The sequence below is a fragment of the Poromitra crassiceps genome, assembly GCF_964638095.1.
Source record: "Poromitra crassiceps genome assembly, chromosome: 2".
NCBI lineage: Eukaryota > Metazoa > Chordata > Actinopteri > Beryciformes > Melamphaidae > Poromitra > Poromitra crassiceps.
Genome location: NC_139624.1, coordinates 87,523,197 through 87,550,351, shown reverse-complemented (window position 1 = coordinate 87,550,351; position 27,155 = coordinate 87,523,197). Strand labels below are relative to the sequence as shown.

The window sequence follows — 27,155 nt, the reverse complement described above, 5'->3', positions numbered from 1 at the left end:
ATGGGCTCGGGGAGGACGCTGAAGTTCGCCCTGTGCGAGGTGCTGCAGTTTGCAGGCCTGTGCGTGCCACTCTTCATCGTCATGCAGAGGTTTGCCATCATCGTGGCAAAGGTCAAGAGCTCGGCACAGCCCCAGGGAGATGGCAGCACGGCTTACTGGTTGATTGTGGCCTCCTCTATCGCCTACGTCACCTCCACCGCCCTGCTGGTCTGGGTGCCCATGAAGTACATGGTCTTCATGAAAAAGAAGTTCCTCGTCGGGAGGAAGAAGTGGTGAGTTTCTCCCGTCTTGGTCCTTGAAGGCAGCTTGGGGGGGGGGGGGGGGGGGGAGGGGGTGGTTGCGCGCAGTGCTAGCTGTGGGTGGTTAGGAGCTTGCATCACGCTGAGCAGTGCTGGAGCTGAACCGTTGCAGTGAGGAGACTTGGACAGTCAGCTGGTCAGCCTCTGGACAGGCCTGTAGCTGGTTTGGACTGCACTTTGCTGGTGAATAACATGAGTTAGCAACACCCACAACTGCCTTTACGCTTCCTTCCTTCCTTCCTTCTCTCTCTTCCTCTGTGTTTCTGTCAGGAGGCCTGTGGCTCTGGTATATGTGATCCTGTCTACATTACCCTGCTTTGCATTTCTCATCGCCAGCTCCCAGGTAAAACATGTTGCAAATCATTTGTCATATGCACCTCTATGTTAGTGTGTCTGTTTGTCTGACCTTTAACTCTTACTGTGAGCTTTGACCCTTACAATGTTGGATTTGCAACAAGAGACACTGTGTACTACTATCCAAACAAGTTGTGTGGAACTATGAAAAAACACCAGCTACAGCTTTATACCTTGTCATCAAAATGTTATAAAACTTTTTAGATGAGTGGTATCACAGTGTGAAGCATCTGTGAGTGGAGTAAAGGTGATGATTTGTGAGGAACCCTGTGGTTCTCAGGGGAGGAATCTCCATCCTTATGGATAAGGAGCTACTGATAAGCAGCTTGGTTCCTTTTCCTGTCCAAGCGGCCCGCGTAGAATCATCTGTCCGTTCGGCACATTTTCACTTCCTCTCTGGCTGAAGCCCAGGTCCTATTAGCTGTTTATGTGGCACTTTCGAAAGCCCGAGCTGACCCTGGGTCCTTGCTTATCTGCTGTCTTTTACATAAGAGCCATAAATTCAGCTCCGATGACCTCCTAGTCTCCTTTGTTCTGTGTCCTGTTGGTATGAAGTCCTGACTTCAGCAAAACACCAGAGCTGCAAGTGCTTAGCCCACAGACCCAGTATTAGAGCAGGTCAGCAATGCAGATGATGTGATGTATGTCTGGAAAGATGCATGACTGTTGAGGTGAACTGATGGGTATAGTAGCTTGGAAGGATATATCAATTTCCTTTAGGTCAGTTAAGCTGCTTGTATGACATATTACAGTCACAATAATAATTGTATGGTTGTTGTTTGTCCATCTCAGGTTCAGATAGATAACAACATGAAAAACGATACATTCACAGAGCTGCCTGTGTCACTTGTCCTCTTCTCTCTCATCTGTATTGACATTGTGGAGAGGATACGCCACTGCAGACTAACTGGGCAGGGTGAGTGCAGCCCTCACAACACATAACACAACACATTACTGAGTACTATACATCCTGAACCCTCTACCAACTTCTATAGTAATACCAGCCAATTGTACATTGCAGGAGTGTGAGTTTGCCACCTAATACAGTGAATACGTTTTGATATCATTTATCAGAATCATTTGGACACCCAATAAATATCACCTTCCTCTTTTTTGGCATCTGTGTCCAGAGTCGAAAAATACTGATGAGGAAATGAGCAGGAAATTTGTAAGCTTCTCGTCACATAGTGCTGAATTGACAGAATCACAGCAAGGTTTTCCTAAAGGACGTCATTGTCAGTTTCTAGTGAATCACTTCATTTGTGAAATTACTGTTGAAAAATCTTTTAGTTATTTACATTTTTCAGCTGCTTTGAGAAGTTTTGGGTCTGACTAAAGGCAGCAGATTTAATGTTAGCTGTGAAGCTTTAGCATCACAGTACTTTGTGGCAGAACAGTATATTCAAAGCATCATACTACCATTAATTTTTTGTGGTTTGCGTCAGGTGATTTTATGACCATAGACTGATCTGGGAGCAACTGTTTGTTTGATCACACTGCCCTACTGTAAAGCACTATTTTTCTCCTTCCAGCTAATGAAGTGGAGAGAGATGCCGACATCCCCTCCACTGTCCTCAGGCTCACACACATGGAACAGGTAACACCAGTATCACCTATAACACCAGCTGCACCAGGGCCAGCTGCGCCCGGCCAAGCTGGGGCCCCTCCTGCGCCGGCCGCACCAGGCCAGGCCAATGAGAGGGAGCCCAACGGAGCGGGGGCTCGACCGGAGACCAACGGGACAGTGCCGGGGATACCGGGTCATCCTGGGAGACCGTTTAGTATCTCTGGGCTGAGCTCACGTTCGGCGAGTACGACGGCGTACCGCATATCCCCCTACGCCTACACGGGCCCAATGCGGTTCTTGTGCGCCAGCGACGCCCGAGCGGACGTGTTTGTGGACAGTTTTATGTTCTGGATGGATACAGTGGAGATGGTGCGAGTGGCGGGACACCCCTTGGTCTACTACTCGGGCTGGGTGTTCCCCATCTATATCTTCAGCTACCTGTCTTGCCTGCGGCTGGTGGTCATGCCCCACAGCCCGCTGCTGTCCTCACTAGGAGTGGCCCTACAGGACCTGCCCTTTCTCTTCGTCCGTATCGGCCTCATCGCCTTCTTCGGCTTCGTCACACCCCTCCTTTACCTAATGAAGAACCTGTTGGTCTGCCTGGCTTTTATCTATTTCAACTTCATGACCAAGCTGAGGGTCTTCAATACAGAGAGGCTGTTCTTTTGAGGCCAAGACTGCGAACAAAGACAGCACCACTTTCAAAAGATGCGGGGAACAGAGGGCACAATCAGGAGATCTAATAGGATGCTCGGATTAAGATGAGCAAAATAGGAATGGATTTGAGCATGTGGCACAGCAGAGATATTTTGATTAAGATGATTACAGGAGAAAGTAGACTGCAGGTGGTGCTTTTCACAGGCCAAAAGGAAGCGCTTAGGCAATGTTTTCCCATAAAGGACATTAACTGTCAAAGGCCTACGTGTTGTGAAAGTGTTATTATTACCTTCCTGTTCTGTTCAAAGTTATTTTTTTACCCCCCAAGTCCCCTCACCCCTGACCTAAGGATGGCACTTTGAGAATGTACTTGTAATGTCACTTAAGAGTTTATAACAGAGGATTTTTTTTTCTATTACCATAAAGTGCAGTGAATATGTACAAATATAAATCAATGTTGTTATCTTAGGTTTTTATTTGCTAAGTTATTATCTTTTTTCACAAAAGGAAAACAAAGCGTGAGTTTGTACCAAGGACATATATTTCAGTAAAATTAATAAAGAAAGTAAGTCAAATATCTCTCTCTAGCAATCAGTGGTATGAAATGAATATGATTGAGCACATATACAGAAGGTGAATAGAGCAATGCATGAATTACATAAAGAAAGTGAATGGGATATGTTCTCAGGTATGACCACAATTCAAATATACAAATCGATCAGAAGCATGGATTATACTGAAGATCAATTAGAATTGTGCATATGCATCACCCCACATGCAGGCTTCTTTACCAGAGATGGGAAGTAAGTACAAATACTTCATTACTGTAGGATTTCCAGGTATCCATATTTTACTGAGTGTTTACTTTTCTGGCAATGTTTTACTTTTACTCCTTACATTTTAACACAAATATCTGTACTTTACAAAACAGGCTAGTTACTTGAGTTTTTATGCACGACAGACAAAATGATGGAAAGTTTGTCTGTCTCTCTCATCTCGCACTCCACCAGGTTTCAGATTATGTGCATTTTTTTGTGGAAAAACCATATCACACATTATTAATCAAAGTATAGTCTTTATACATCTTAAAACTTGTTTGGAGGGGATATTTTAATTGTAACAGTCTTCAAATTGTATTAATATGACGTGAGTTTCAGTTAGCTTTGTACAGAAACAGCCGGTAGCAATACTTTTGACTTTTATACTTTATTACATTTCAGAGCCTGTACTTTTTTACTTTTACTTGAGTAAACAAGTTGAATCAGTACTTCTACTTTTACCAGAGTATTTCTTACACAAGTAACTGTACTTCTACTTAAGTAAAGAATGCATGTACCTTTCCCATCTACAGTATGTTCTTTACCTTTCAAGAAAATAAGTACTATTTGAATGCATTGTGTGTCTGATATCGTTGCAAGTGCACAAACCCTAAGGAGTCAGCAGTCTTTCTACTATAAAAAAGGATCATGACATGTGGTCACTTTTCCCAGGAGAAAAGGTTTCCCGTCCTTTTTCTGGAAAACAGTCTCATCGCTTTCTTTCTTCCAGTCATCCCACACCCCCCTCTGAAAGATACATGGCTCTCTCTCTCTCCACAATAGGATAGTTCTCTTTTAATGTGACGTGTCAAAAATACAGGTGATGTTATGCTCAACATACAGTAGTCATCACGAAAGCCTCTCCGCAAAACATTTAGGTCTATTCTATACAGCAGTGGTTCTCAAATGGGGGTCCGGGGACCCCCAGGGGACCATGGCACTTTGCCAGGGGATCCGCGAAAAGTTTTCAGGAAAATAAAAATAAAAACTTTTTTGTTGTTGTTGCAAAAGCTTCATAGTTCAACGAAAATATGTTATGCTTTAAATCTAAAATGGTTCATGGATTACATTCTAATATAACAAACCTATCAATTTAAAAGTCAAGCACATTACCGTGGAAACATTTAAGCTTATCCCAAAATCACAAATCGGAATGAGGGGGTCCCCGGTATATTTTCTATCTTGTAAGGGGTCCTTGGCTGAAAAACATTTGAGAACCTCTGCTATACAGTATGTGCTTGCCTCATTCATTCATTCATTCATTCATTCATTCATTCATTCATTCATTCATTCATTCATTCAGTCATCCATTCCCTCTGGATTCACTTCCATCACAATCCTGCCTGCAGTGGGGCCTTTAATCCAATAGGAATTGTCAAATTAGAAATTACTGATTAATATTTGGCCTGATCCTACATGTTTGTCCTGCATGCTTTTGATGTCCGAATGAGATAAGGCCCGTTACAGCAGAGTGGAACCTTAGTGCTTGGCCAGCCAACCCATTCGACTGGATTACTGATACAAATGTGAGCAGAAATAAAGTATATTTCTCACTGTTAGCACTGGATTACAAATACTGGATAACAAATACTTTGGTGTTCTCCTCTGCTTCCTGCAGGTCCACTTTTGATAATACTGTTGACATGTTCTCTCCTCTACAATCTTTGGTGTTGTATCTGGCAAAGATAGTATAGGCATGCATTTCGATGACAAAAAAAACAATCACATCTGACCAGTGTTGGGCAAGTTACTGAAAATGAGTAATTAGTTACAGTTACTAGTTACTTGTTTCAAAAAGTAATTTAATTACTCTACAAATTACTGCATAATAAAAGTAAACTCAGGAAAGGAAGTCCGCTTCGATTCTCTTATTAGTGCACATATTATTTTAGTGTTGCTGAGGCACAGTGTGGGTCAAATGTCATCATTGTACCTGCATGGGATACTTGAACATTCACTTATTGGGGAGGCGTGTGTGGAGCATTTTTGCTGGGCAGGGAGGCAGCATCTCTCCCCGGGCTAGGTCCGATGATCATAAACCGGATAATCCTCTGAAGTTGTCCACTATTCAAACGTCCTAAAAGTAAGTATTAACTAGCCCATTTAAATTTCAGTAATTGTAATTACTAATTGTAATTACTAATTACTAAATTTGAAAAAGTAATTAGATTACTAGTTACTGCAAAAAGTAGTTTAATTACACTCCCAACAGTTGACAGTTGTCAGAGATTAATCTATTTATAATCACAATGAAATTATTCCCATACACTTCTAAATTTTGTTAGATTCAATTTCCAACCAAGAAAATAAACAAGCAAATAACCATACCGGGGCCGGGCTCGGGTCTGAAATTCTGACAAGCCGTAGGGCCCACATCGGGCTTGGGCCCGAACATGTAGGCCCCTATCGTTGCATCGGCGCAGTTTCTAGGCCGAGCGGCAGGCGCAGATCAAAGCAGTGGGCGTGGAAAGGCGCACTTGATATCGTCGTGCTGGCGCTAGATGCAGCCCAAAGCATTACAACCACGCCTTTTAGGCGTAAAATTATGCACCGTCATGCTCATTGGATAAGTGCAATAAACGAATCGCACGCTTGCCTTTTTAGCTCCAATTCCAGTGATCCCGCAAAACCAGACGAAAGCCAAACGCTCTGCCCCCCCCCCCCCCTCCCTTCATCCAGCCTGTCTGTCTGCATTATAGGCTATTATTCCATATTATTATGCTTCTCAAACCAATCTAACTGCAGTTTCAATACTGCAAGCATGTAAATACGCTACACTATAGCAAGATCAAAGTGAAAATAATGTACTAAACGCATCAGCTAGAAAAATATAGCCTATTAGATTGGTGAAAGTTTGTCCAGAAAGATATCGTTTTCTCTCCCCTGCTGCAGGTAGAATGATGCACATAAATATACCCTACATTATGTAAAGTCATTGCATAAATGTGTTTTTATTGTAAAACTAAATGTGGAGTAGGGCGAAGTTATTGGAGCGCACATCACAGTATAGCAGATGACAGTAGAAGCTTCCGAAGCGCGTTCCGCTGTCACTTACCTAAATCACGTTAAATCCACACAGGGTATATATAGGCTCAAGAGGACATATATGTTTCACATAGGGTGGTGTTTCATTTCATGTTTTATTTGGTCCAATATTGAAATGTTCGACAATTGCAGGTTGTCTTACCATTACACATTATTTTAGATCTACCTTTTATATCTATTTCGGCTCTATTTAGTAGCGAAATGGAGGACCCAATTGCATGCTGGGAGTGGACATTCACAGGCAGTAAACTTACAACTGCTATTTCCTATGGGAAGCTGGGTGCTGCTATGTGTTGTGTCTGTTTGAGCGAGGGAGTCAGAGAGAGAGAGAGAAGGGTGACTCAGAGGCAGAAGAGCACTGGCGCACTGAATAGGCCTGGTTTCAGAGAGAGACAGAGAAGGGTGACAGGGGAGAGGCACAAGTGCACTGGCGCAGTGAATAGGCCTGGTTTTCAAAGGCGCAAAGCGCTAAATTTAAGGCAGGTGCCAAGATATCAGTACGCCGAGATTTAAGGCCGACACGCCCACTTTGGCCCATTCTGGGACTGCGCCACGCCCATTCGGCCTAAAGCGCATTTGGCAGCGTAAAGCCATATTGATATCGTCCCAAAACAGGCGCAAGGCACGTTTTTTTGCGGTTAAGGCCCGTTTTAGTGCCGAAGGCCTGTGGGAGAATAGGGCCCGTAGGGCCTGGACGTGGCTAGGGCCTAGATTTGAGGCCTGTGCAGGGCTCTAGTGTGGTGTAAAGAAAAAAACTAACTAACTAAATTTCAGGCGACCCCATTTGAATTCTAGGTGACTCCACTTGGGGTCGCGACCCCAAGGTTGGGAACCACTGGGCTAAAGCGTGGGCATTCTGCTAGGCTGCTGGAGGTGGATACTGCAGCGGATAAGCATTCACAGTGGACCACCCCTGAATAGAGCTCAATAACTTATTTTCTACTGTATCTTTTGCACCAGCTAGACAGTACCAAGTAATTATACTGTATGTATCATGTCTAAGTAGTTACCATGTATTTGCAAAGAAACTTTGGCCACTGTGTTTTACAGGCCATGGGGAGGAAATTACTGTATGGTGAAATTTCTAAGATGTTAGTCTACCATACTTGGAAACAATCCAAACATTTCCAAGAAACTGCATTTGCTTTGCATTTTCAGTATTGCAGCATTTATTAACTTGGTGTCTGCGGTGACACAGGGTAGGGGGAGCTAACACAATAGACTCACTCTGGAGATTCCTGTAGATTCCCAACAACTCTTAGCTGTAGGATAACAAGCTACCTTTTTTCCCAGTCTCTGCTACTGTAGCATTATGGGTAGTTACTATGGCTATGGCCGAACAAACTATTGATGTCACATGCAACACTGTGTGGGTCTCACCTGCAATTACCACTCATCGCCATAGGTGTCACCCAACAAAAATGAAATCTTAGAGATCATCACTTTCAATCAACTCAAGTATGCATATTTTACTATGTACAGTCAAAACCCTAATCTGCCATACAGTCCATTTAGTCAGAGATGCAGACTAAATATATACAGAGGTAATTACCCTGTAACGTTTGTCCAGCTATCTCAAGACATTTACTGTAACATTGTTAAATAGACAGATCTAGGCCCCTATCGTTGCATCGGCGCAGTTTCTAGGCCGAGCGGCAGGCGCAGATCAAAGCAGTGGGCGTGGAAAGGCGCACTTGATATCGTCGTGCTGGCGCTAGATGCAGCCCAAAGCATTACAACCACGCCTTTTAGGCGTAAAATTATGCACCGTCATGCTCATTGGATAAGTGCAATAAACGAATCGCACGCTTGCCTTTTTAGCTCCAATTCCAGTGATCCCGCAAAACCAGACGAAAGCCAAACGCTCTGCCCCCCCCCCCCCTCCCTTCATCCAGCCTGTCTGTCTGCATTATAGGCTATTATTCCATATTATTATGCTTCTCAAACCAATCTAACTGCAGTTTCAATACTGCAAGCATGTAAATACGCTACACTATAGCAAGATCAAAGTGAAAATAATGTTCTATGCATCAGCTAGAAAAATATAGCCTATTAGATTGGTGAAAGTTTGTCCAGAAAGATATAATTTTCTCTCGCCTGCTGCAGGAAGGATGATGCACATAAATATACCCTACATTATGTCAAGTCATTGCATAAATGTGTTTTTATTGTAAAACTAAATGTGAAATAGGGCCAAGTTATTGGAGGGACATCACAGTATAGCAGATGCCATTAGAAGCGCGTTCCGAAGCACGTTCCGCTGTTACTTCTCTAAATCACGTTAACTCGACAAGGGGTATATATAGGCCCAGGAGGACATATATGTTTCACTTAGGGTGGTGTTTTAATTTCGATGATTTATTTGGTCCAATATTGAAATGTTCTACAATTGCAGGCTGTGTTACCATTACACATTATTTTAGATCGACCTTTTATATCTATTTCGCCTCATTTGGTTGCTATTTAGTAGCGAAATTTAGTACCCAATTGCATGCTGGGGCATTCACAGGCAGTCAGAGAGAGACAGTCGTATTGTGCCTGTCAGACTGCCTGCAGCCTCAAAGCGGTACGGACGGAGTTGTTTTACCCAGGCTGGAAGCGTTGTCACACAGGCTTGTGACAGTAACTCAACGCGGAAGGATTTATTTCACAATAAACTGGTAAACGCACACCAATGCCTGCTCCTGTCAGTAGGAGAGAGGGAGAGAGTGACACAGAGAAGGGTGACAGAGGAGAGAGGGGACGGACTGGCCCATTGAATAGGCCTGCTTTTCAAAGGCGCAAGGCGCTAAATTAACGGCAGGTCGGAAGATAGGAGTACGCCGGTATTTAGCGCCGACACGCCCACTTTGGCGCATTCAGGGACTCCGCCACGCCCATTCGGCCTAAAGCGCAAGCCTATTGCTAACAGGCGCTAGGCACGTTTTTTTGCGGTTAAGGCCCGTAATAGCGCCGATGGCCTGTGGGAGAATAGGGCCTAATGTCTATTTTGTTTTGTAAAATTGAGAATTATACTGTGCATGATTTAACATAGAAGACAGATAATCAGTTCTGATCCCAAGTATAACAACAGGTGATGAATGAATGTTAGGGTTAATACTCCTGTCAGTGCTCCTGACCAAGGCACTGGCAAAAGAACTGGAGTTGGTCCCCGGGCGCTGCACTGCGGCTGCCCACTGCTCCTAGATCTAGGAAGGTTCCTAGTAGAGGATGGGTCAAATGCAGAGGATGAATTTCCCCATGGGGATAAATAAAGGATAACTTAACTTAATGATCCTAAAAGAGGAGCGTTTTACTAATCACTGGAAGTTCATCAGTGGCTTTTGAAGAAAAAGCTGGTCAGAATCAGAATCACTTTTATTGCCACAGTATGTAAAGATTACATAGAGGAATTTACCTTGGTGTAAGTATGCTAGGCTATGGCTAGCTTATGTTGAATAATAGAAATATTGTATCTTACCACTATTAGGCATACATGGTACAGTATATCTAGTAGCTTGTTGGTATTTACAGTGATGGACAAATGTAAGTTTAGCTTGTTTTATTTTGTTTGTTTGTTTGTGTCTCCCCATTACCTGCAAATGACACATTCATAATCACAAATATAGGTTAAGTTAAGTTATCCTTTATTTATCCCCATGGGGAAATTCATCCTCTGCATTTGACCCTGTTATTGCATTTGACCCAGGCCCTGTTATTTCAGTGTTGTCGATAGTCACAGGACAAGTGGTTCACAGGTACATGGCTACCATCTCTGAGCCTTAAAGGTGCAACATAGTTGGGCATCCATGTGTGTATCTGTGCAGTGTAGGGCCAGTGTGGTCTGGTCTCCCCTCACTTCTCCCAGTAGGAAGCAGGATTTCCTCCCAGACCTCCCTTTCTACAAAACACTATCATCCCTGCCCTCTTTTCCTGAGGGCTATTATCCCAGCAAACATCACATCTGCACACTGGATACCACTTCTCATTACATCACATCACATCACATCACATCACATCACATCACATCACATCACATCACATCACATCACAACACATCACATCACATCACATCACATCACATCACATCACATCACATCACATCACATCACATCAACACACTGGACACCACTTTTCATCATGTTATCCACATTAAGGCTGGTGCAGGAATTATGAAAGTGGTGCATTCCTGATCCAAGATCTGATACTCTTTAATTTTGTGACTTTATACTGGTACTAAATATTCAAATTCAGACCAGGATCCTTTTGCTGCATATTCTCGGTGGGTTGGTTTCCCAAGCACAGATTTTGCACAGTCACAGTTTGAAGTAGCCTACTATTACAATAGATAGAAAGCTCAAAAACAGGCAAAATACTGAACCTGAAAAGCTTTCTCTGCTGATCAGCTACTTTGAGTCCTCATAATCTTTCCTGATTCATTTTTTGTCATTTGCAAAAACAAAAGTGTCTTTCAGGATTTTCAGGACACTATAAGTTTCATGTTGCTAACATTGTCTTATCAAGCCTTATCGAGTCCTGGTTTGCTGATCTTGAAGCTGCCATTGGAACAGCGAGATGAGGTCGCATGCCTCCCCTTTCCTCCTTTCCCCTCCTCTGACTGCAATTCTGGAAGCTTGTGGAAATTGCTGTCGTTTGACCAACCTTTAGCGACCCATGTGACAGGATATACTGTACATCAGTGGGATGAAGGGAAAGCAGCAAGTCCCTGTCTCATTGCTGCTGTGACTGTGACAGACACCTTAGCAGAGAGCAACACCTCGTCTCTCATGTCTGGACAACTTTCTTACATGCTCATCCACCTTTGAGAGCAAACTACACACCAAGGATCATGTTACCCCGTCCATCTTTAGCCGTGCTCCTCTGTCTCCTGCAAGTCCTCTGCACTACTGCTGATATAGGTATGTTGTTTTCTTTTATTCAGCCTGGCTAGAAGTAAGAGTGTAATTTGCCTAGATCTTGTCTGGACCAGATTACTCATTGCAGCTACTCTGTTCTGCCCCAGACAGTAGCTCCTTCCTGATCTACAATGAGAACCACAACAAGTGCGTAAGGGCGGAGAGTGCCTCGTCGGTGACAGTGTCCACGTGTGATCCGCACTCCAAGGAGCAGCAGTTCCGCTGGGCCTCCAACTCACGCCTCCTCAGCCTGTCCCTCAAGCTGTGCCTGGGGGCGGTGGAGGTTAAAGACTGGGTGAAGGTGATCCTCTTCCCCTGCGATGAGAAGAGTGAACTCCAGCAGTGGCAGTGCAAGAATGAGACTCTGTTTGGCCTTAAGGATCGGGACCTGCACTTCAACTGGGGCAACCGCAACGAGAGGAACATCATGATCTACGCCGGCTCAGGGCTGTGGAGCCGCTGGAGGACATATGGCACTCGGAGTGACATCTGCTCTAAGGGATATCAAGGTAGGACTTTTAGCTGCACAATCGATTTTTAATAACACAGTGACTAGTGTAGTATCTTTTTTTCTTTTCCTTTTTTAATAAGAGGGAAAGGGGTTTCAGAAGTTCAGAAGTTCTTTCACTTTCATTATTCAAATGGGGCACACACAGAAAATCCTCAAAATTACTTAAAAAAAATAACTGTTTCCACATGTATAGCAATTCATTGTACAATTGCAACATGTACTGTATGTACTGTATGTATGTATGTATGTATGTATGTATGTACAGTATGTATGTATGTATGTATGTATGTATGTTAGTTATTGTGTGTAGACCCAGGGATCAGAACACAATGTTATGACAGGTGCTTTATGGTTGTAGAGAAAGATTATTTTGAATGTAAACAGAGGTCAAGAGATGAACTCACTAACAACTGTAATGGACTCTTTAACAAATCACTTTCCTCTCGTTCATAATACATTTACATTAAGTTCAACTTGGCCTCTGCTCTTCTTGTTTTGTGGTTACAGAAAAAACATTTGTAATTTTTTTTACATAGAAGACAGATAATCAGTTCTGACCCCAACTTAGTAGACCAACAGGTGATCTCTTTTCCTCGATAATGATCCCAAAAGAGGAGTTTTTTCGCTCCCTTGCTAATTGAGCAAAAACATAGAGACTCTCATATTCCTCCCGTCAGAATCAGAATCACTTTTATTGCCACAATATGTAAAGATTACATAGAGGAATTTGTCTTAAGAGTAAGTATGCTAGGCTATGGCTAGCTTATGTTGAATAATACAAATACTGTATCTTACCTCTATTAGGCATTACATGGTATATCTAGTAGCTTGTTGGTATTTACACTGATGGACACATGTAAGTTTAGCTTGTTTTATTTTGTTTGTTTGTGTCTCCTCAGAGGTTTTCACATTAGGGGGCAATTCCTTTGGGAGCCCTTGCCAGTTCCCCTTTTTGTTTGGTGAGAACTGGTATGCTGAATGCACAACAGACGGTCGTCCAGATGGACAGCTTTGGTGTGCCACAGAGACCAACTACACTTTAGACACGAAGTGGGGCTTCTGTCCCACCAGAAGTAAGTTAAGACCAATACATCTTTCGGCTTCGTACTGTAGATGACTATTGCCATTTAATGTCTGTAATAAACACGATTCCTACAGAAGCTATGACCTTTGGTTGGGTTTGTTTTTAAATGAGGGTGATTGATGATTTTATGAGCTGAAGTGAAGAAAAAAGGTAAAGGCTTGTCTTCATACACACAGTGGCCAATTTGAAATACCTGCGTCAGGGTCAAGTAACACATCGCAAAAACCTTGCTCATTACAACACACTGAATTCTTAATTGAATTATCTTTTTTCCCCTCTAATCTCTCTGGGGGCTATCATTGAAGAGGTCAGTGCAGACCAGGTCTGCTTTCTGACCCGCCCAACAGAAAAAACACTACCACTTCCTCCCTTTGGAGTTGTCAACACAGCACTGTCTTGCTTTTCCTTTTCTCTTTCCTCTGACATTGCTCTAAAACTGGGGCAGGAAAAGGACAGGAAAAGAAAGCAGTAGTTTTTGGTCATAGATATGACAGGCATGTAGAAAATGCCTTAGATGAACCTACTGATTCCCAACTCTTTACAGCTTTAAGACGATCTTAGCCACGTCAAGGCTTATCACTTACACTATGTTTTTATCAAATATACATTCTACCAGTCCAATCATTTTGCACTACTCCACTTCCCCCTCTTCATATGATAATCCAGCACCCACAGGCTGGGACTCTGACCCAGTGACAGGGGTTCAGTACCAGAGGAACGCCCAGTCTGTGTTGACCTGGCACCAGGCAAGGAAGAGCTGCCAGCAGCAGGGAGCTGACCTCCTCAGCATCGTCGAGCTCCATGAGCAGACGTACATCTCAGGTACACCTGGTGCCAAACTCATCTTCCACACACAGTGCCTTTCTCTGCTATGTTAAATGGGGTATAATGCCTGTGTTGTTGACACAGGGTTGACCAGTACTTTGGGAACAACTCTCTGGATCGGCCTGAACAGCTTGGATTTTGGGAGTGGATGGCAGTGGAGCAATGGAAACCCATTCAGATATTTAAACTGGGGCCCAGGTTAGTAAAGACATGCTGAGTATTATGCTGTGGCCACAGCAGGATTGAGTACCGTACTCTGTGCAAAGCTTTTGTACTTGGTGCGACTCGCTGCATGCCCTGCAAAAAAGGACTAACTTAATGAGTAATTTAGTCTCATATTCAGTCTTCAAATCTTATTTTTCTTAAAACAAGCTAAACTTTGTGTCAATGGGCTGAGATAACTCCACTTGTTTCCAATGCAGTTTCACTCGTTTCTCATCTAGAAATGAGTCTCATTATCTTGAAACAAATCAGGCGGTGGCACGGTGGTGCAGTGGTAGCCCTGCCGTCTCATAGCAAAGGTCCTGGATTCGATAACCGCCTGGGATGCCGTTGGCACTGGGGGTATGTCTCCTCATGCCTTCGGTGCCTAGTGCCCAGGTGACCTATCTCATGAAAAGGGCCTTTCTGTGTGGAGTTTGCATGTTCTCCCGATGTTCACTTGGGGGTTCTTTCCTTCATATAAGAACCCGCAACTAAAAACATGCCAGAAGATTGTCATCTGACCAGCGACGGTTGGAAGAATTTGGTCCCCGTGCGCTTCACTGCAGCTGGCCTGAACCATTGAGGAGGACGAGCCAGGAGGGGTCAAACACGGAGGACAAATTTCACGGCGCATCCAAAGCATGTGTGTGTGTGTACTGGCTGCCGTCCGCGTGTGTGTATGCATGGTGTCTGTGACAAAATAAAGATGGGTTGGAAAAAGAAGTTTGCGCTTAAACAATGGGCTTCTCAGTGGAGTGCTAAAGTCCAAAACATGTTCCAAAAGAGATGAAAGGGTAGTACATCTCAAATTTCAAAGTCAAGGAGGACAAAATACTCACATTTCACTATTTATTGAATGTAATAATATTATTATTATTATTATTATTATTATTATTATTATTATTATTATTATTATTATACATTTAAATAAAGATGGGATGTGTCCATCACACCTTCACCTATCCCATAACCCCGGAGGGTCGTTGAGGCACCACAGACGATCTGTCGATAAGCTCTCTCCATCTCTTTCTGTCCTCGGCAGCTCTCACCGTTTCACCGAGTTTTAATTGAGTCCACTCTTGGATGTTATCCTCCCATCTTGTATGTGTGTGTGTGTGTGTGTGTGTGTGTGTGTGTGTGTGTGGGTGTGTGTGTGTGTGTGTGTGTGTGTGTGTGTGTGTGTGTGTGTGTGTGTGTGTGTGTGTGTGTCCATAATTAATTAAGTAAAAGGCAGATCACTGCACTACTACTGTGTCAAGATTGTACAAAAATTCTTGATTTGCATTGGAACCAAGTGAAATGATCAAACCTTTTTTAATTTGCTTTAAGACCATTATGAATTTAGAACTCAATAATAGATGGAGATTTTGTGCAATGTTGTAACAATAGTAGGCTCCTTACATCCAAGCAGCTATCACATGTGGACAGTATGAGCAATGTGTGAGCTTGTTCAAGAATGAATCGATGCATGTTTACACTATCAATTAATAACAAATCAATTGGTTTCTAACAGGCCATCCCTCATCAGAGCCTGGGCTCAACTGTGCAGTCCTGAATGCTGGTAAAGCCGCCAAATGGGAGAACAGTGCCTGCACTAAGAAACTTGGCTACATATGTCGCAAAGGAAACTCCACCAGTCTGCCCGCTCCCGCCATAGGTGAAAACATACCAGAATTCACAGTAATCAGAATGCGGTTTGTCAATTGCAGTACATCATAACATTTTCAGCATGTGTACCATGTTAAAAACACCCTACACACGTACACTATAAACGTTTAGCTCTTTGATCTCTATCCATAGGGAAAGACCAACCCAGCTTCTGCCCCAGTCACTGGGTCCCATACGCAGGTCACTGTTACTACCTGGAGCGCACGAATAAGATGTGGCCGGACGCCTTGGCTGCCTGCCGCAGGGAGGGAGGAGACCTGGCCAGCATACACAATATAGAAGAGCAGAGCTTCATCATATCCCAATCCGGATACTGTTAGTGCACAATAAGTCCTTTTGCACATTGAGTCCTTGGCTTTTACACCACATTATGTATGGTAAACGTAATGTTTTTTTGGAAGCATTTATAATATGATAATATGAGCATTTGTTTGAGATTTTGAGTATTTTTTAATTCAGGCTGTGCCACAAATTAACGAATAATATAAAGATCAAACTGACAAATGATGGATCTGATCCAAAAGCACAACCAGAAGATTAGAGCTGCAACAATATTGAACCTTTTTGATTTGAAGAGCACTAATGTAGAACTGTATGGAGATGAGACCAAAATTATAATGTATGGAGGCCCATTCCCACCACTCAAAATAATTCTGACTTTAAGTTAGGAAACAGACAGAATTGTGAGAATGAAAGTCACATTGCGGGGGGGGGGGGGGGGGGGATTGTTACATTTTATTGAGTGGCGTGAATGGCCTTCCATAATAACCACATTCTCATCTCTATGCACACGTGAAACCTTCAGCGGCAACAGATGAGCTCTGGATTGGACTGAACGATCAGCGGAATCAGATGTTCTTTGAATGGACTGACCGCTCCCACGTCACCTTCACCCGGTGGCAGACGGGTGAGCCATCCCACGCCACCAACCTCCAAGAGGACTGCGTCCTCATCAGAGGAAAGGTAGCATCCATCACTCTGATCCTATCATGTGTGATCAAAGAAATGATTATCCTAGCGATTGGTGTGTATATTCTTACCTTCTGCATATTGTCCATACAGGAGGGGAAGTGGGCGGATCACATGTGTGAGATGGCTTATGGATACATCTGTAAGAAGAAGGCCTCCATAGGTGCAGGTCCCCACGAGGACACCAACCCGGGATGCAAGCTTGTAAGTGACGTCATCTCCTGTGAATTTGGATGGAAGTATACAACAAGCTTCACCAGGTTTAGACCCATATTGACCATCTCACACTTTTCTTATTATTTAAAGGGCTCGATCAGGTTTGGATCATATTGTTACAACATCGGAGCCGAGACCAAAACTTTTGACGAGGCGAAGCAGGCTTGCACGGCGGCCGGCTCTACCCTGTTGGATGTGGCTGACAGGTACAGTATATTCTTATATCATTTATATGTTCATAGGCACGGTGTTCAGTATTTCCCCTACCATTCCAGATATCAAATTCTATATGATTAATTGAAGTCTTTATAGCAGAACTGAAAACTTCAATGTGACTTTTCAATACATTTAACTTAACGTGACTTTTCAATACATTTTCAAGCTTCAGTGGCGAGTAATGACATTGCTGATTGTGTTTTCATGCAGATACGAGAATGCCTTCTTGGTCAGTTTGGTGGGTTTGAGGCCAGAGAAGTATTTCTGGACAGGCCTTTCCAACACGCAAGACAAAAGCACTTTCAGGTGGACGACTGGGGGAACGGTCAAGTTCACTCACTTCAACGTGGGCATGCCAGGTACAGCAGACTTCTCCTTAGCCACTGACATGTTCCTCCTCAAATTGTTGACATGATCTACTGCAGCATACTTTCAATGGATGGGTAGTGTCATGCAGTGCTATGTTCCTTTTCATTGTTTTTTTAGGTTTTATTTTTCGCTCCCCTTGTTGTGCTAAAGTTAGCGCAGCAGTCCTAATCAACTACCCCATCATGACTGTGCTTTGCAGTTTGACTTGTGATTTTTTTTTACAAGCCCATTAAAATTTCAGAGTTTATCTATGATTTTTTTTCTTGTTTCTCTTGGTGTGTTTAAAAAAAGACAGAAAACAAGGCTGCGTTGCTTTGACAACTGGAATATTTGCCGGATTATGGGATGTTGTGCCTTGCAACAACAAGGAGAAGTACATGTGCAAGAAAAGGGCTGAAGGTGTACTGACCACAACAGTCCCGCCCGTCACCCCGGCCCTGAGCTGCCCCTCTGGGTGGACCTCCGCTGGCACCAGGAATGCCTGCTACAAAGTAGGAGGACAAACTGACAACCATAACATCAATCACACCAGGCATATTCACTGTTGTATCCTGAAGTGTCCCTTGAATGGGGCTTCTAATCTAAATCAATATCAGTTGAATATATTTGAACTTAGAAATCCTTGAATAAACATCTGAAGTGTATATTTAACAAATGTCTGTTTTTCTCCCATCAAACAGCTCTATAAAAAAAAGACTGACCTTAAAAAGACTTGGGCTGATGCACGAGACTTCTGCAAGGCCATTGGTGGGGACCTGATGAGTGTTCATAGTGGGCAGGACCTCAACAATGCTCCGTATGTTAGCATAGAAACCTTATCCGACCTCAACAATGCTCAGTATGTTAGCATAACAACCTTAACCTTAAGCTACAGTATGTCAGAAATAGTACCCATCTCACCCGTTAAATAGTCAATATGGGTGCTTTCCACTATCATTGTGTGTACAGGTTTCATTCCTCTGATGCAGCCTGGATTGGCCTCAGCTCACTGGGTACCGAGACAGGTTTCGTCTGGACAGATGACTCTCCTGTAAGTAGGCTAGCACCAGTACAATAGTCTTCCTACTCAAGTAGAAGTATTGTTACTTTGCTGATTTACTTAGGTGGAAGTAAAAGTACTAGTGTAAAAATAGTAAAATAGTAAAAGTAAGAGTTAGCTCATTTAAAATGGCTTCAAAGTACAGTAAAAGTTGCTGAGTTACTTTTTTAGAAAAGAGAACATTGTTAGATGTGTTCTTTCCCATGCAATTCTAAAAGGACACAAGTTTGTTTGTTTGTTCCTGTATTTTGTTTGTCACACTGCAATGTTGACTTCGTGCCGCTAGAGGGCGGGCATTGACAATGAATGGGACTGACCCAAGGGTGGAACTACATCACTGGTGGGGGACAACATGTTTTCTATTCTTTTGTTGTTTTAACTGGAAAAAATTGGAAATTGCAAAATAGGGTACACAAAGTAAAGCCAGATGACTCTTCTCTTCTTTCCTGAATGACCCAGACCCATTCACTGTGAATGGCTACAATTTGCCAATTTACAATTAGTTTCTCATGTTTATGGAGAGCCACGAAATGTGTACTCAGTGCAATTTAAAAACGTAGTTAAGTACAATACTTTGTACACAAAAAACACAAAAAAGTACACAAAAAACTACTCAATCATAGTGAGGAAATGTAGCAAATTAGTTACTTCCACCATCAGCACCTCATCTTCATCAGAAAAAAGCCTCACTCATCTGCCATTCTCAACACTAAATTAGTTCATTTTGTTTCTCTTCCCTAGTTTGGCTATGAAAATTGGGGCTTTGGGGAACCAAACAACTACAATGATAACGAGCATTGTGCAGAGGTCCAGTTTTACTATGGGCGGCACTGGAACGATCGCCACTGTGAGGCCTACAATGACTGGCTCTGCCAGATAGGCAAAGGTAACAGCCACCTCTCCTCATGGACGTCTGCTCACATAGTGCTACTAGTCCCACACTGAGCTTGTTCTCTGACTGATCCTCTTCCCATATCTTCTTGTATTTCCAGGTGTGACGCCCAAACCTGAGCCTGTCACAGTTGTACCAGGTGACCTTCAGCAGTACTCCAACCATCCAAAACCTCTTTCTCTCTTTCATTTATTTTCCTTTAGCTACTGTCCCTCTAACTGTCCCTTTCATCACTGCTCCATATGCCGCCCTGCTCACCTCTTGCCAACACTGCATCCGTAGGACACATGAGAGCTGTTTTGTTCCCTTTACAGTGTACAACACCACTGAAGATGGCTGGATCATATACAATGACACACAGTATTTCATCAACCCTGACAACCTGGACATGGACGGCGCTAGAGCCTTCTGCAAATCAAAGTTTGGTGAACTTGTGGTTATCACCGGGGAGAGTGAGAGGAAGTTCCTTTGGAGACAGGCAAGGACCTTTGAATATTTGTTTTTACTACAAAAATGCTACATGTACTACAACATTGTTTAACGTTATCGAATTCATGTTTAATGAGTGTCTTTGCAAATGATGTACTCTAATGTAACCCTAACCTTATGTTCCAACAGATAGCTCGAAACACAGAGGGACAATACTACATTGGCCTGACAGTAAATCTGGATAAGTCGTTTAGGTAAATCAAGCCACATTCTTTTGGAACTGTAAAAGCCTTTACCTTAGCAAAAGTGGCTGCTCTCCATTGGTCTGTCACCTGTCACGACAGGTGTGAAATCTGAAGGACACAGGGATTGTAATCAGTGTTTTGATGATTGATTTCTTGCTTAATACTTCCTTTTTTGTCATTTCAGCTGGCTGGATGGCAGCCCTGTAACTTACACTGCATGGGAACATAATGAGCCCAACTTTGCTAACAATGATGAAAACTGTGTGACCATATACAAAGGCATGGGTGAGTCTAATAACCACTGGAGCGCCATCCTTTGTTGCATTTATAAATATTAATTATCCAATACATGTTTAATGTTTACATTTGTCTGTTTACATTTATACATCTGTATATTCTGCAAACATAGGATACTGGAATGATATTAATTGTGGCATGGAGCTTCCCTCCATTTGTAAAAGAAGCACTATTTTCCCCAACACAACAATGGCCCCCACTACTGTTCCCAAGGGAGGATGTGCCCCAGAATGGATAGCTTTCCAAGGAAAGGTAATGAACAGTCCATGTATAACTCAACATAAAGTACACCAACAAACCAATTAAACTCAAATGCACTAATTAAACTGTATAATATGAATGTATTTTCTCAAGGCAAAGTTCTAGGAAGACGTTCTTAAATCTCTTATCATAATATATGTTCCCACATTCTGACATTGGTGATCCAATATAAGACTAGAATGGACATTGGTTATCTTCTGTGCCTTTGCATATGTTATTCCAATGTTACTCCCATTTTAATGTCTTACGATTTAAATGCAATGCACTTGAAGTTTTTGTGATTATCTGTATAGTTTTTGTCTTCTACTACTGATGTGACCACTGCGCTGCATACTTGCACTAAGTCAAATTCAGCGTATGTAATCTGATTACTTACTGTGTCTATTAAAGTGAATCTCAATCTGAATGCACATTGCTAACCCACCGTGTTTACACAGTGCTACAAAATCGTTACGGGGAATGACAAGAAGGAGTGGCAGGAGGCCCGGACCCACTGCATCAACCAAGGGGGGAATCTGGTCTCCATCCTCAGTGAGAGAGAGCAAGGTGATGAAAAAAACGATGCTTCAAAACACTGCCAACCATCTTCCTGTGTAGCAGCAATGCTGTTTCATTTCAACAAAGCCGAATTTCAGGTAGTTATAGAATTATTGATTCTTCCTCTCCTAGCATTCCTAACAATGCAGATGCTGAGCTATCCTGAGGATTTGTGGATCGGCATGAATGACGTCAACTGGGAGATGCGCTTTCTGTGGACGGAAGGCAAAGGGGTTTCATACACCAACTGGGCCAAGGGGCATCCAACATCAGTGCCTGATGGACGCTATTCATTTATGGATGAGGTGATTTCACATGGCTTTTCCAACAGCTCTAAAGCTTCTTTCTCCAAAGCATTTTCAGTCCTTCTCCCTTACTCTTCTACACCAGCCCTCTATTTCAACAGCCAGTCCTCTATTCTAACAGCCTGGTGACCATCTGCTGGCTGATTAACTCTTGCCTTAACCTTTGGAATGTTTGCTATTCGGCCCTATGCTTGCTCTGCTAAAAATGTCAATGTATTATGAATAGGAATGCAGCCCACTATTTTTGTTTTGTTTATCCTAACCTCAGACATACAGTATAAATTGATTGCGGACTGGACATAATAACCAATACATCATATTAAAGGATGGCTTTACCGATAATCAACCCACTTTGTATCATTAATAATCTCGGTAATATAAGCACATGGGCAGTGTTTACCTCTCTCTGTGTTTTGCTTACGGAGATCTCCCATTTCCTCCTCTGGCAAAGCGCTCCGTTGTGATGCGTTTTACGTCACAACGCCTCACAACGGCGCTGCGGAAGTTCTGCTGGAGAGGCAGAATCTGCTCCGAGGGCGGCTGTTGTTTATTTTTATTTTTTAAGTATGGCACATCCATGAGAATTGAGAGCCTTAACACATTGAGTGCCAAGGACGTCTGTGGAAGTCCTAAAAAAAGTAACGAGAAGTGCCAGGGACGTCTGTGGACGTCCCAATATCATAATTCATATTATTCCATAATTCTGCTGTTTAAGGTCGTACCCAGCCAGTGAGCATGAATCCCTTCAAGGGATCACACGGCGCCACCTTAAAAATCTACACGGCAGCTGCGCCACCTTAAAACCTTGGCGCTCAGATCCTTTCCTTTGTGCAGGAGAAAGCCGTGATCAAAGAGAAACCGATGCATGCTGCAGCCAGAGCCATATAGATTGCTCTGTCTGCAGCTGACATTTGGTTGTGATCCGCGCCCACAACTGAGCTCCTCTGCCTCTGTCTATCTGTCTGCATATAGTTTCTCCACACGATTACCCGCCAGAAAGGCAGCACCCGACGCCGAACGGCCAAACCTTTTCCTGCAGTCCCGTTTGGCATTTCCTTGTCGCGCTGGGATCCGCCCGGGAGCCGCCGTCAGCCGCCCGGCGCAAAAACGGAGGCTCCGAAAATAGACTGGGTGCGTGTGGGGAGGAGTTTGCAGCTCAGGGGGGGAGAGGGGGGGAGAGGGGGGTGGGGCACGCAGGCTGCACAGAACTACACCACATCACTACATCAGAAAATATTAGCTAGAGTCAGTGAATGTGCTTGAAATGCTGCATTTCACAAAAAGCTGAATATCTCAGCTTATAATTTGAAAACTGTCTTTTTGCTCAAAACAGCCTATCTTCTCCGGCTCATAACTAAAGAACGGAAAATGGTATCAATAAACTTTTTTTTGCAGATGATAGAACAGGGTCTCCTCGTTCTTTGTGTGTGTTCGTTGTTTACATAGTAATATCACACAATATTCTGTGGGCCTCGAGAAATCACTGAAAACGCTCTGAAACTCTGGCACTGGGAGCTTCCGTTCTCCAAAAGTGGCTGGCACTCAAAACGAGCCTTAATGACTTGCAGCTGGCAGGGGTGGAGTTTCTGCAGGAGGATTTTTCTTCGTGAGGTAAACAGAGAGAGAAGGTAAACACTGCCCATTATATTACCGAGATTATATATGACACAAAGTGGGTTGATTATCGGTAAAGCCATCCTGCGCAGTGATACACAAAGTTAAAGGTATTTAAATGCAAATACTGCTATACAAAAAGCAATGTTATATTTTGAAAAAACTCTGGTTCTACCTCAATCTTGGTTGGGATTTAGATCAATAAGGCTCTACTTTTACATTTGAATAGTGAAAGTCAAACTGTGTATGAATCATCATAAAAATCTTGACGTGGTAGAAGAATACCACTGTGATGAAAAGCTCCCCAAATGGGACAATAAGATGATAAAGGGAGGTTAACAAACCTCTTGTGTCTGACAGGTGTTTGACTGTGTCATCATGGTAGGCAGCTCCCCCAAACAAATAGGATTCTGGAAGGTGGAACACTGTGGCTCCAAACGCGGCTTCATCTGTAAAAGGAACAAAGGTGAGGAAAATATTGTCCGCAAGAACAAATCACACATCATGAATTAAATTGATATAATTTCATCCCCGCAGTCTTTTCACTATACTTTTTATTTTATTAACCTTTATTTAACCAGGCAAGTCATTAAGAACAGATTCTTATTTACAATGGCGACCTGACAGTCAATTGTTATACTGGCATTGCAAAAGTAGACTCAGGTCATTCATAGTTCTCTTTTCACATGATAAGATTACAAAATAGTTTATTCTGGGTAGCCTGGTTCAGCATCAGCGTGCAATACCACCTACAATATAGGGAGGAGAGAGGTGTTTTCAAATGTATGTTTCCCAGACAGTATCTACTCTACAACTTTCATTTTTCAGCAGGATGATTTCGAATAACGACTGCCGTATTTTCAGATTCTCAGATTGCGGCCCCTGTCACAACTGTGTCACCAAAGGCTTTCTACAAACTCGGCAACGATTCGTACAAACTGGTGGCTCAGAAGATGCGATGGGATGAGGCGAGGAGGCAGTGCCAGGCCGACGATGCAGATCTGCCCAGTATCCTGAACCCAATAGCCCAGGCCCACATCACACTGCAGATCCACAAGTACAATGAGCCTGTGTGGATCGGCCTCAACAACAATGTGGTAAACAGTCTATTTGTGCTTTGTGCATCTCTACGCTCACATACTGTATCATTTCCTAATGATGGTTCACAGAGGATCTGAGGGGATGATGATCTCCTTCTGTGTAAACTTTCATTAATATGTGGATGTGTTGCATGGTTGGTTTTCCCAGACTGGTGGGCGGTTCAAATGGGTCGATAACTGGCCTCTGTCTTATACCAAATGGGGGACAGATGAGCCTAGATCGAACCACGCCTGTGTGTATATGGATGTAGACGGAAAGTGGAAGACTGCACCGTGTAGCAACACCTACTACACTCTCTGCAAGAGGTCACCAGGTCAGACTTCGCCCTTCTCCACCATAATTAGTACACCACCAAGCATCGAGTGCGCTTAACAAACAGCTTAACGATTAAGATGCAATCCCCACTCGCTTTTACAGACGTAGCCCCCACGGAGCCCCCGCAGCTTCCCGGGAACTGCCCCGAGCCAAAGAAGCGAAAAACGTGGATACCTTTCAGAGGCCATTGCTACTCCTTCCTCAGCTCAACTGTGGACAGCTGGGCACATGCCTCAGTAGAATGTCTGAGAATGGGTAAGCGGTGAAGTATTTCCATAAATCAAGCTTTGGTTTTTATGTCAAATCAGATTAAGAGTAAATGATGACTGGATTATTTGCTGCCGTGCTCCACAGGTGCGTCCCTGGTGAGCATCCAGGACCCATTGGAGGGCCAATTCATACAGCATAACGTTGAGCTCCTACAGGACAGCTCCAAGTCCTTCTGGATCGGCCTGTACAAGACCCACGAAAGTGAGCATAGGTTACAAAAGATGGATTTAGTCGCAGTCTGTCTCGCAATTCATATCTCCAAAACAAGTCTCAGTTTGTAGTGTCTCGGATTACTGATATTGTTCATGCAGTTCTTCCTGACCAATTCTCCTCCTTTCAGGTGAGTGGATGTGGATCGACAACAACGTAGTGGACTATACCAACTGGAAACAAGGCTATCCCAAGGCAGATTCTTGTGTGGAAATCAATTCTGAAAGTGGACAGTGGAGTACACACAGCTGCAACAGATATAAGTCTTACATCTGCAAAACACCCAAAGGTAAGTTTAATTACCTGTTATGTTGAGATAGACCTATCTGATAAATCAGACACATACATTAATCGGTTATCTTTTCTCTCCCCCACTCGACCCCCCAGTTGTTATACCTACAGAAAAGCCTCCAATTGTTGGTAAGCCATTGACATTTTATTTGACATATTTTAATGCAACATTATGAACTTGATAATTCTGCTTCTGAAACCTCCTGCACATTATAAATTGAGTTACCCCACTGTAAATGTCTTACTGTCTCCCCCTAGAGCACATCAAGGAGGAGCCTCCACACGGGTCAGCTGGCATCACTGTGGCTGTAGTGCTGGTAATAATCGCTGGTGTAGGACTTGCTGCCTACCTCGTCCGTAAGCGGGTACCTACCCCTGTCCTGGGAGAATGCACCTTTGACAACAACTTGTACTTCGGCAATCCGAATCGCGCTGCAGTGGACACTAAGGGTCTGGTGGCCAACATAGAGCAGAATGAACAGGCCTAGTAGACAGACAGAGAGACAGACCTGTGGTAAGCAGACACACTGTTGTCCAGTTTAGGACAGATACATTAAACACAGCGGATTCGTCAAACCAAGCACAATTTGCCCTCCTAGCCAATTTGACTTAATATGGATGCAATAAGTAAAGAAGAAAAAGCACTGAATATGATGTGGGATTTTTGCCATAGTCTCATAAATTAAATTAAGTCTGTTGAATTAAATTTCAACGGAATGTTTAGTGTTTTTTCCACTTAATATAGCACTACTCCCAAGATAATGACTGCATGCAAACACTGCACTAAATCAATTATTGTCAAGATATTATGACGTGAATAATCTATGACAACTGAAATATGTCATTTGTGAGATGTGTACCGATTTCTTTATTTTTTATTTTACTTTAACCAATCACGTTGACCAAAAGTGCATTTTAAATGCAGTCTGGCCGATCTGTCTCAGTTGGGATGCTTATTCTTCATTGTCTGTTCATCACCCCTTTATTGGCTTTCGACATTGTAAATAGATGCTTAATAAAACGGACATAAATAAAACAAAACTGAATGTCTCTTTGTTACTCATTTCCCCTCTAAAATACAGATTGTTGGTTATATAATCATGGACTTGGTGGTAAGTTACATGGTAAATTAAAACACTTAATTCCAGAGGCAAACAGGATAATAGCTTAGTTAGAGAGCCATACTGTTTGCACGAACTGTCATCCGAAGACAGACTATTGAAGAGGTGCGTAGATTTATAAATGGGTTGTGTGGAACCTCCTGAGTGGCTTCAAGCTCATCCACCGGCACAAAGGAAACGCAGTTCCTCCAGTCTACTTCGTGAACCTCCAAGACAGTGACACATGGAGGCTTTGTTACTGTAATAACCTCAAGGACAAAGCACTTTTTATATTCAAATGTACTACCCTACTCACATATACTCACTGAAACCCCCTCGATACCGAGACAATCATTACCACCAAAAGGAGAACAAGACAGAATGAGTTTACACCTAAAGTCTAGCAAGTTCAAAACAAAGCTCTGTCAGGCATTCTTCTATCACCTCCACTATGCTCCCAGTAGCTTTATTGTTGAAATTGAGGGAGCAGTCTCCATGGCAACCACAGCTACAGGATATAAGGCTGTGGTAGCTAATCCAGGTGCTTACACA

The 27,155-nt window shown here is 43.1% G+C and overlaps 1 protein-coding gene across 1 annotated transcript; it reads left to right on the top strand.

The window, feature by feature from the left end:
• Positions 1-26,528, top strand: mrc1a (mannose receptor, C type 1a; the record flags this gene model as incomplete). The annotated part of the gene is made up of 33 exons (XM_083632259.1): positions 1-272; positions 570-642; positions 1,446-1,569; positions 2,186-2,715; positions 11,745-12,144; positions 13,046-13,219; positions 13,897-14,052; positions 14,140-14,253; positions 15,773-15,916; positions 16,066-16,242; positions 16,733-16,890; positions 16,990-17,100; positions 17,203-17,318; positions 17,539-17,687; positions 17,989-18,188; positions 18,378-18,493; positions 18,646-18,727; positions 19,478-19,622; positions 19,729-19,767; positions 19,943-20,106; positions 20,247-20,311; positions 20,487-20,587; positions 20,712-20,851; positions 21,298-21,406; positions 21,530-21,702; positions 23,677-23,782; positions 24,181-24,413; positions 24,565-24,730; positions 24,835-24,987; positions 25,087-25,203; positions 25,343-25,501; positions 25,600-25,632; positions 25,762-26,528. 33 exons carry the CDS (start codon positions 1-3, stop codon positions 25,989-25,991), a joined length of 5,229 nt encoding a protein of 1,742 aa, XP_083488385.1. The 3' UTR covers positions 25,992-26,528.
• Between the last annotated feature and the right edge of the window lie 627 nt (positions 26,529-27,155).